We start from the raw sequence: 11,015 nt of genomic DNA, 5'->3' as shown, positions 1-11,015 counted from the left end.
TCTGACAAACAACACGTATATCATCGGTGATGAAACCGGTTACTGGCAATCCATCAATCTTCAAGCTCAACTGTAGGGCCACATTCTGTAAAGTAGTGGTTGTCTCTCCATGTGGAAAATGAAATGTGTGTATCTCCGTTCTCCAACGTTCAACCAACGCACTAACCAAATGCTGGCTAATATTAACTTTTCCAACATTTATAACATGACCGAAACCAGCTAACGTGATTCGATTTTTTTACCCAATTATCTATTTGATCCAAGTGGGTAAAAGCCCAAACAGAAGTATACCTCGGACGGATGATTCTTTCTTGGTCTTCCCACACTTGATTTGAAATATGGTTGTCTTATAAGCGCAACAAGGAGCCATTGACTGGTCCAGGTTGTGCATATGCCATTGGTAAATGGATAGAAAAATGAAAATAAGAATGAGGAAAAATAAAAGGAGGGTGGTGTAAGGTACTCGTGCACACAATGTTTTTTTGCAAAAGTAAAACCTTCTAATATGTTAATTTGTATAATATTCCTGCACACTTGTTGAAGTCTAATATACACAACTTAAAGCATGTTGGTCCGTGATTCAAGTTATTAGAGTACCATTATTGCTGACAACATAAGTTATTATTGACTACTTTATTTTTGGCAAGATTCCATGGTATCATAAATCATTTCACCATAAATGACCGTATAAGCATGCTTCATGAGATACCTTCACGAGATAGGTACTGTGAATGACAAGATTCCAAGGTCTCATATATCATTTCATGTACCTGTAAGTATGCTTCAGGATATAGCAGTTGTGAGTAGCATGTGCATGCTTATTACACACCAATTTACTTTTATACTATTCATGCATGTGCAACCTTCACGGGTGTAAATTATTGGAGCTTACGAAGCTTGTTTTCAGCATATTGTTCTAAAGCTACTATGTGCAAACACCAAAACACTGCATGCTCATATGCTTTTTCAGTCCTAGCTTTTTCCTTGGTAGGTTCAAGAATTATAAATGGAAGTCATGTGGTAGGTTCAGGAGATTAAATCACTGTCATTTTTTGCTTTTTCTTTGCTGCACATTGAGTGAACAATACACTACATTAATGGCATGTTGTTTTCTGCTTTTTCTTTGTTGTTTTCTGCTTTTTGCTTGTTGTTTTTTGCTTTTTCTTTGCAGCACGACTTCACTATTAATTCATGAGATATTTGCTGAATTGTTGAATTGTTGCAGCACAACTTCACTATTAAATCACTATTATTTCATTACGTTTGCATTCTTAATATCACTTAAGCTACAACTCTTAGACATTTGCCGAGTTTTTGCTTATTGTTCATTTGTAATCAATATGGTAATGGATGTTATTGGAGGGCAAGAGTATCGTTAAGCAAAATACGCAAAAGGTGGGAGTTGAAGAAATTAAACGATATTCACACCTACACAAATTATATCATATCACAAGATCATGTTAGGTTAGATTCTTCTGTAATTGCCCATAATATTGTTCATTTAGTAAAAACAAATCCGGGTGTCGAAATCAAAACCTTGATTGCAAACATGCATCAATGATTTGGTTACACTGTTTCATACAAAAAAACATGGGCAACTAAACAAAAAGCCCTTGAAATGACATTTGGAAGTTGGGAACAATCATATAGTTACCTACCTGTGTGGTTGAAAACTGCTCAACACTTTGTACCAAGTACCATAGTAAAATACAAAACTTCATCTTCAATGAAGGAAGGTGACGATGACCCTCCTACAATGATTCTTAATCGTGTATTTTGGGCGTTTAATCCATGCATTGAAGACTTCAAATATTGCAAGCCACTTGTGCAAGTAGATGAGACATTTTTAATTGGTAAATATCGTGATACTTTGTTGACGGCCATTGGACAAGATGGTAGTAGGAACAATTTTCCACTTGCTTTTGTAATTGTTGAGAGCGAGACTAAAGAAACTTGGATGTGGTTCTTGCATTATTTGCGAAGATATGTTACACCGCAACCAAATTTGTGTATTATATCAGACAGGGGAACCGGTTTGCTAGCAGCTTTACAATCTGAATGCGTTGGCTGGAATGGATCAGATGTTTCGTCTGTGTATTGCATTCGCCACATTGCATCAAATTTCAACAAACAGTTTAAAAATGTTGACTTAAAAAAACAAGTCATTAATATGGGTATGTTTCTTCCTATGTCATGCATCATATTCTTGCTTTATTACATGTTCACTAAATTTATTATTCATTGTTATATCTTTTCGCATAGGGTATGAGATGAGGAAACCATGATTTGAGGCTAAGTTGCTTGATATGCGAGCAGAGTTTCCACAAACAACAAATTGGTTGGATCAAATTTCTAAGAGTAAATAGACTCAGGCCTACGATGAAGGAAAACAGTATGACTACCAACCTTGCTGAATGTATGAATTTTGTTTCAAAAGGAACCCGAACATTACCTATTATTGTCTTAGTCAATGAAATATTTAATAAAATAAATGATTTATTTGTTATTAACGACATCAAAATCATGAATATGATAAAGGTAGGACATAGGTACTCCGAAGACGTATATGTCATGATGCAAGAAAATCAATACATTGTTACCTTACATTATGTTCGCATGTATGTTCGAGAAACAGAGGAGTTTGAGGTTCAAGAAATTGAAAATACGCGACTTGGTCGACGAGCTATGACATGCACTGTCAAATTGAATGAATGATCGTGTGATTGTGGACAATTTCAAGCACTTCGACTACCTTGCTCGCATGCAATTGCAACGTGTGTTTTTTGCAATTTAAATTATGATGACTTTGTTGACCCTGTATACAAGTTAGAAAACATTTTCAAAGTTTATCAACATCATTTTCATTCCCTTGGAAGTGAAGACACATGACCTCAATATTTAAGTCCGCATTTTATGGCTGATGCTTCAAAACGACGACAGACATCAGGCAGGCTGGCTACTACTCGAATACATAATGAGATGGATGAACCAATTTCAAATAGGCCTAAGAAATGCTCATTATGTAGAAGTGAAAGACATAATCGTACTAACTATCCATACAAACAAGTACATAAATAAAATAACTTGTAATTTTTATGTTTTTCTTCCATTTGTATTGTGCGTTTTATATTAATGTATTCATTATGTTGTTTTTAATTTTAATTGATAGATTATTTAAACTTTAAATAAAAAAACATTTAAAGTAAATTATATTAAAAATATATATAACATGTTTTAAATAATAAAACATTAAAATAAAATAATAAAATATCAAATAAAATCATAAAAAAATATACTAATAAGTAAGTCAACTCAATATTATTTATTATATATTTAAATATATTTTTTTTATTTAAAATAAAAATAAAACCATAAACAATTGTAATTTAAAAAAAAAAGGTTTACGAAAAGAAAAAACAGGTTTAAAAAAAAATAGGTTTACTACTTCAAAGTTGTAAATCTTTAAAAAATAAAAAAAAGGTTTTACGATTTTAAAGTCATAAAACAAAAAAAAACCTTAATGAAGTCCTAACTAATTTTATGACTTTAGTTAAAAAAAATTATGACTTTAAAATCATAAAAAAATAAAATTTGAAGTGAAATCATAAATAATTTTACGATTTCAGTTAAAAAAATAGAAAAAATAAATTACGACTTCTAAGTGTTACAAATTATTCCAATGTAGGCAATTTTTTAAAATATACCCCGATTGAAAAATTGTGTAAAATTTTACCCCTAATTGGTATAAAAACCTTAGTTTTTAAATTTTTTAAATGTTTCACTATGATCCTTAAATTTGTAAAATTTAGATATCAAATTGATTTATTTTTAAAAATTTGAGGATCAATTAAAATTTTAAAAAATTTGAGAATAAATTGATTTATTTTTTTAAAAAAATTAAAAATTAAATTAAATCTTTTTAAAATTTAAAGATAAAATTAAATTATTTTAAATAATTTAAAATAAAATTGATAATTAAGAATTTATTTTATTCAATTGTAGAATCATACAAATTGAAGTCCAGGTAGATTGCCGTCCCCTTCGATGCATATCGATTTTAATATTTAAGTCGTCTCCTTAATATTAATTGAATGAATTGAACGGATGGTAGAATTTGACCTCAACGGTTACAGCCAAAATAATATATATATATTTTTTCTATTTTTATTTATTTTTAAATATCAATTAAAACATATTATCATTATTGATGTTATTTTTAAATTTAAAATTCAAGTTCAAAATTAGTTAAAATTACAATAATATTCAAATTTAGATTATCTAAAAAGATATCTATAATATGATATAGTGAATCAAAATTTAAAATTTAAATCAAACTATAATTAAAATTAAATTTAAGAAAAGCTGCTTATAACTATAAGGAATAAAATTATGAATAAAGAAATGTTTAAATGACTAAGAAACTTAGTTAATATTATTTATAACACGAGATTATCTAATAATTGAGTATTTCTTTGGTACAGCTACAACATTTTTTTTTGGGTACAATAGTAGTATTTAATAGTATATTCCATTAATATTTTTAATTAATTAATAATAGTGATTAAATAATTAACTTAAATATTTTTTAGTCCTTACAATATAGTATTTTTTTTTATTTTTTTTCTTGTAATTTTGTTTAGTTCTTGCAACTTATATTTTTTTTCATCTTTACAACATTTTAGATAATATTTTTACTATTTAAAGCACTATAAAAATAAAAATAAAATAAATATAATTTGTAAGAATAAAAAATAATAAACTAATTTTGTAAGGACGAAAAAAATTTAAATGTTAACCAAAAATATATTTAAATCTAAATAATTTTATATTTAAATGAATGAATAATTTAATTTTATTAATTAGTGTTTTAAAGAATTTGCTTGCATTAGTTTTTTTACAAGGGTTTGCAAGGTGGGTCAATCTATCCACTTAAAGCAAGAGGAGTGGGTTGAAAAATACAATCTCTCTCATTTAAACGTGGGTTGGACAGTTAATCCATCAGGGAGAGATGATGGGTAATGAAATAACAGACCGGTAAGTTGATCCATAAAAATTCACCAAAAAATATTTTCATCTATAAAAATATAAACACTTCTTTCTTTTCTATTTTAATTTTTTTTTATCTTTTTTTTACTTCTTACCAAACATACCCTTACCTCTATGATGTTCATATTTCTTTTTAAGAAAATAAAGAAATAAAGTGTCTCTTTTATCCTAGTAATAATAATAAAAATAAATAATATATATATTGACATATACTAATACTAACTATTATTTAATAACAAAATATCATATATAATAAATTTATTAAATTTTATAATATTTCCACAAAACTCGTATTTATCATACTTTTTTATTGTTATTGATTTAGAGTGTAAAATATTTTATAATGCATACTAATATATATATATATATATATATATATATATATATATATATATATATATATATATATATTTCATATATGATAGAGTTAATTTTATTTTATTTAATGTTATTATTCTTAAAAATCCTAAATGACATTTAGGAAAAATATATTTTAACTAATAAAATTAAATAATATTAAGTAAGTTTCTTAATTATTATGAAACTTATTTATTTTTGTTATGTTTAAGTTTGGAAAAGGTAGATATTGAAGTAATAATAATAATTTATAACTATTAATAAATGATATTATCCTATTTTGTGTACACATTTGTTGTTTTTAATTTATCCGTCAATTACCTTTAAAAATACTTATAATCATAAGTAATTACTGTATAATATGTTTTCAACCTGGTAATTATTATAATTACATCGAACTAAAAATAAAAGATAGTTAAGACACATGACACATAATGTCTATTTTTCAAATAATAATAATAAAAAGTAGCATATACGGAAGAAAAAAAAAGAAAGAAATAACAGAGTTTCATTTAAATGACATTTTGTGTTTTTTTTTTCCTTTAAAAAAAGAAAAAGAAACATGTACTAACTCTGATGGAATCTAATCCAAAATCAGCACTTAGAAGAATTTAACGGAAGATTAGTAAAAAAGAAAAGAGAGAGAGCGTGAAGGTCGGGGGATAGGGTTTGCCTTGACTCACGTTGGCAAATTTTCCTTTTGCTTCTTCTTGTCCAAACGGAATCATTTATTTTTGGATTCAACTTTCTTTCTCTCGGCGCGGTGTTATTAGCGATTGGAACAGTGCGAGCGATGCCGGAAGAAGAAGTGCTGGAGCTCAAGTTCCGTCTCTACGATGGATCCGACATCGGACCCTTCCGTTACTCCCCTGCCTCCACCATCGCCATGCTCAAGGACCGCATTTTTGCAGACTGGCCCAGAGGTTTTTTTTTTTTTTTTTTTTTTTTCATTTTTAACCTCTTCTACCTCAATTGAAATGGTTCGTTTAGTGTTTGTTTGTTTAATTCTGATGATGGTGTTGTGTTGGCTTTAACCTACTACTAGGGCTTCGCCTCCGACTTCTTGAGCTTCCACGGAGTCACTTCTGGCTCTGCTCTTTTGCTGGGAGCTTCCCTTGTTCTTTGTTTTGTACAAACAAACAGGGCCTTGACGACCATTTCTTTTTTTCTTTTTTTGGAAAATAAAAGTATAAAACCGTGTTTTGCGAAGTTGTTGGGACTTGGAAGTGTTGTGTTGCTTGATTCTGTTGTGAGAGAAAGGTGTGTGTGTGTGTGTGTTCTTTGTTACCGTAGTAAGCGGTGGATTAGTTTGTTAGTTTTGGGGTTCTCTGTGAATGCCACGTTAGAGGTTGGATGGACACGCTTTAATTTTATTTTTTTTTTGGCTTTGAATGGGGAAGATTTAGATGGAGGGTGTAGGTTCTTTGTTTTTTTGTTGGTTTTGAAAGTTAGGGAATGTGATATTGTGATGAAAGAGGAAGAAAGCTCTTCAGCGCTTCCTGTTTTAGTTTTTTGAATTTTTTGGTTTCAGAAGGACCATTCAAGGTTTTAAATTGTGGTCACATCACATGGTCTCATTGTAATCTTTGACCTTATCGGAAATTGCAGAAAAATGCAGCCGCTCACTATTGCGGTGCTAGAGAGCCCAAAAAACCATGATATTGCAGTGTTGTAGACTGATTTTTAATACCTTGGGACCATCTAGGCTGGAAACAACTTGATATGATTTTTTTTTTTTCTAGAAATGCCACAACTGTTAAGTTTTCGGAACCCTCATGTGTAGGCATGTGCCTTTGAATTGTGGGAATTGGCAGACAGTAAACAAAAGAAATTTATGGTCACTTGTTTGTTTGTACTTATTATCATAAACCTCTACCCCAAATTGAGATGCTAAACTATTGTCTGGAATTCTGTTAGTTTGTTGATACTTAATACAGGGAGAAAACGTGTCCTGACTACATTTTCCCGTAATCAAGTGATTGGGTTAGGTTGGTTAATGGGTGATCACTGGCCACTGAGACTTTCTTTTAACTTCTTGCTTTTTCTTGGTTGTGATTCTTTCTGTGGTATTATATATAATGTATTAACTGTTTTGGTGTAATATTAATTGTTTTCTATCTTAACATTAATGACAATGTCATATCAAAACCAGATTTACTAATAGCAGCTGCCAAAATCATGATGTAGCAGCTGTTAGGGGAGGAGTCTGGCCTCTATTTCTGGTTGGCACATATCTTTTTTTAACCCATTTTTCCTGCCAAATCTTTGGCAGTGCATGCTTTTCCAGCAAATGCTTATTTTCAATGTATTTGTGACCTATCTGCTTTGATTTTTAATGCAATTACATTTATGTCCTTTCACTTCACATATTCTCTATAGGTTCTACTCTAACTTTCTCTTAGTTACACATGTTCCTAATCTTATCCTTCCTTGAATGTCCCACTTACACACCTCGACAGTCTCATCTCCACTACACTTGTTTTCTTGTTGGAACTTGACGGCACTTCGTTGCTCAAGAACCACTCCCAAAGCGCATGGCTGATGGCTGTTTGCGAGAGTTTCCTGAGTTTGATGTGCGTTTTGCAATCACATATTATGCTTGGAAATGTTCCATTTCATTCATTTAGCTTGAATTCTTCGTGTGACATCCCAATTAATCTCTCCATCAATTTGTTTGATTGATCTTGGATACCTAAAATACGTGACTTGTGGCATAACATGATCCTCAATTAGTCAATCTACCTCCCAGATATAGCTAATTCACGTCTTATTAAACTTGCATTTTACATAATCCTTCTTACAGTTACACTTAGTTCAAAAACCTTTGATTCTATGCAGCTTTAGTTTAAATTTACTCCTTCTGTTTCCTTTTTAACTAGGATTATATCATTTACAAAAATATGCATTGAAGAATTAGCTCTTGGGTGTACCTAATAAGCACGGCTTATGTTAATCTAAATAGAATGGATGCAAAAGTTTACTCTTGGTGCAAACAGCATGCCTATTCCTAAGAAAATCTTCTGTGACACATTCATGAACTTGCAGACTAATTGCTGATTCATCATTCATATCCTTTATAATTTGGATACATATGATACAGTCATATTTTTCTATAGAGCCTTCCATAACAATCCCTCACTTGCCTATTTGATTTATGCAGACAATTATAAATACTTTTGTACTCACATGCATATTTATATCAATTAGAGCAGGACAGAGCATGAAGAAGAACACCAGAAACAGTAGATAAACCAAAACCAATGCAAAAAAATAAAAATAAGTTATACAATGAATGGCTGGAAAAAATTACATAAGTAGTTGACACCGTCCAAACCTGGACAGATTTATTATATTATAGAGAAGGTAGATAGTAATAGATGTGTTAGGGGAAGAAGGGGGGGGGGGGGGGGTGGGTGGGGGAAGGGGTAAGAAATAGGGAAATAAGACTCAAGTATAGTGAAAATATTGTTTCTGTTAGATTTGATTTATTTTTGAAGCGTACTGAAGACTTTATGAGATTATCCCCATTTCCTCTTTTTCTCACTTTCCATTTAATACAAGAGACATTGATAAGATAGCAATAAGGTTTAAGTTTTTATATCTAGTACATTTTGTTGAACGGTGCTAAATTGGAAGGAGTAATTGGTTTGGGTATGGTGTGAGACTTCATACATTTTGTTGAACAGTGCTAATCGGTGGGAGTAATTGGTTTGAGCTGATTGATGTTCTAAGGATAGGCCATGACTTAAGCGACATAGATGTGTTCTAATGTCACATTTTTCATCCATATGGTTGTTTAGTTGCCAGTATATTCTTAGCTGCATGTTGGTATAAACTTTCTCTTTACTGACTGGCAACTTTAAGCCCATATGTTGTCACCTAAGCATGTTTTCTGGTTGCATGTGTGTGTGAAAGTCAATGGAACTTGGATGGGATCCTAAAACCAGATGACTCATAGCTTAACATTTGTTTGGATGCCTTAAACATTTAATTTTTGGTTGTTTTCTTCTCCTGTTAACCTTGTTTTATAATCAGGAATCAGGACATGTGGGTCCTTTTTTTTATCGGCAAATGTTAGTTTGTTAGTTTTGTTAGAAATGTCAGTGGGAGGAATTCGAACCCACGATCTATCTCTGTCCCCCTTCTCCCGTCATCCTTAAGATCTCCAGGACATGCGTGTCATGATATTCTGGTTCTGGTATTAACTATTAATTGGACAGCCATTTTAGTTAAGTTCATCTAGTGTCATATATGCACAATACATGTATGAAGTAATAACTTTGTATCTTTTACTATATGACTTACCCTTTAGCAACCGGTTAATACTTTTTGAGTGTTGTTATTTGCTAGGTTATATGACTTATGTTTTGCATAATTTATGTTGCACTTGCCTTATTTGAGACATGTTATTTATCATTTTTTTCTTGAGTTCCTGTTGTTTTGGTTTATATTCTTCTCCCTTATTTAGTTTTTTGTTGTTTTTCTAACTATTTATGAAATTTGTATTGGTTATTCTGGTTGTGTATAGACAAGAAAATTATACCAAAGGCAGCAAATGATATAAAGCTGATAAGTGCTGGCAAAATTTTGGAAAACAACAAGACAGTTGGCCAGTGTAGAGTACCTTTTGGCGAGCTTCCCAAAGGGGGGGTTATAACCATGCATGTTGTGGTGCAGCCATCTTTGCTCAAAACAAAAACAGGTAGATTTCATTCTGGAATGTACCTTATAATTATTTTCTGTCATCTTATATGTGTCTCAAAGGGCAGCTCTTTGTAGGCGTTAGGTACTAGGTAATGATAGAAAGTTAACTAACTAGGATCAAGGATCAAGTATTATGACTGAATGCTAAAAATTTTCTTTTGCTGGTCTGAACAGAGAAAAAAGTTGATGAGGTGCCCAGAAAACATAAATGTGCATGTTCGATATTGTGAGAATCCATCATCATCATCATCATCATCATGAAGAGTTAAGCTGCTGATCTTGCCTTGCTGGGATATCCGAAGGTCATGGATATGCCTAGCTGGGAAGACAATAATTTGTAAAACAGTCCCAACCCCATCATAGTTGAGTGTTGTTGGAGGGCCTTCCTGTGTAGCAATGCTTGTCATTGATGATTTTCTCATGTTCTATAAAATGGATGTTTGATGTATCAAGGTAGGTGCAGTCTATATCATAATATCAAATATATATAGAAAAAAACAGTTCAGTCACTATTTTATTTTCTAAGGATATTCAACAGTATTCACTACCGGAGTGATCATACCCGTTTCTTGTGCATTACTTGTTTCAACAACTCTTGAAATAGTTGACATTCTTGTCTTGTCTTTGTATCATCATGGATCTCTACAATCGGAAGAGGTATTTTAAAGTTAAGGGGAAATTAATTTTAAATTGTTAAACGCAATTAAAATTTGTTTAAACTAATCTGTGTAGTATATGCATTGAAATGTATTATATTATGGCAGACCAAATTAGTGTGTTTTTTTAAACAGACACGTAGATATTTGTTATATTGGTGGCTTTTACCTTGACCAGGAAATTGACACTCAGATTCTATTATTTGTCGAAATAAGTGATCCACGTGATTTAGGTATTCCACTGTTCCTTAT

General features: G+C 31.1%; 1 protein-coding gene across 1 annotated transcript; it reads left to right on the top strand.

The window, feature by feature from the left end:
• Nucleotides 1-5,991: 5,991 nt before the first annotated feature.
• On the top strand, nt 5,992-10,779 carry LOC100306698 (ubiquitin-like protein). The gene is made up of 3 exons (NM_001349755.1): nt 5,992-6,326; nt 9,932-10,105; nt 10,282-10,779. Exons 1-3 carry the CDS (start codon nt 6,197-6,199, stop codon nt 10,335-10,337), a joined length of 360 nt encoding a protein of 119 aa, NP_001336684.1. The 5' UTR covers nt 5,992-6,196; the 3' UTR covers nt 10,338-10,779.
• Nucleotides 10,780-11,015: the final 236 nt, after the last annotated feature.

This window comes from Glycine max, chromosome 19 (genome assembly GCF_000004515.6).
Source record: "Glycine max cultivar Williams 82 chromosome 19, Glycine_max_v4.0, whole genome shotgun sequence".
Classification (NCBI taxonomy): Eukaryota; Viridiplantae; Streptophyta; class Magnoliopsida; order Fabales; family Fabaceae; genus Glycine; species Glycine max.
This window is presented reverse-complemented; position numbering and strand designations above follow the sequence as displayed.

Excerpts from the sequence above, each read along its gene's own strand:
- LOC100306698 (NM_001349755.1), top strand. The coding sequence starts at position 6,197 with ATGCCGGAAGAAGAAGTGCTGGAGCTCAAGTTCCGTCTCTACGATGGA. Across the intron at positions 6,327-9,931 it reads TTTTGCAGACTGGCCCAGAG|ACAAGAAAATTATACCAAAG; the intron begins GTTTTTTTTTTT and ends GGTTGTGTATAG. Across the intron at positions 10,106-10,281 it reads TTTGCTCAAAACAAAAACAG|AGAAAAAAGTTGATGAGGTG; the intron begins GTAGATTTCATT and ends TGGTCTGAACAG.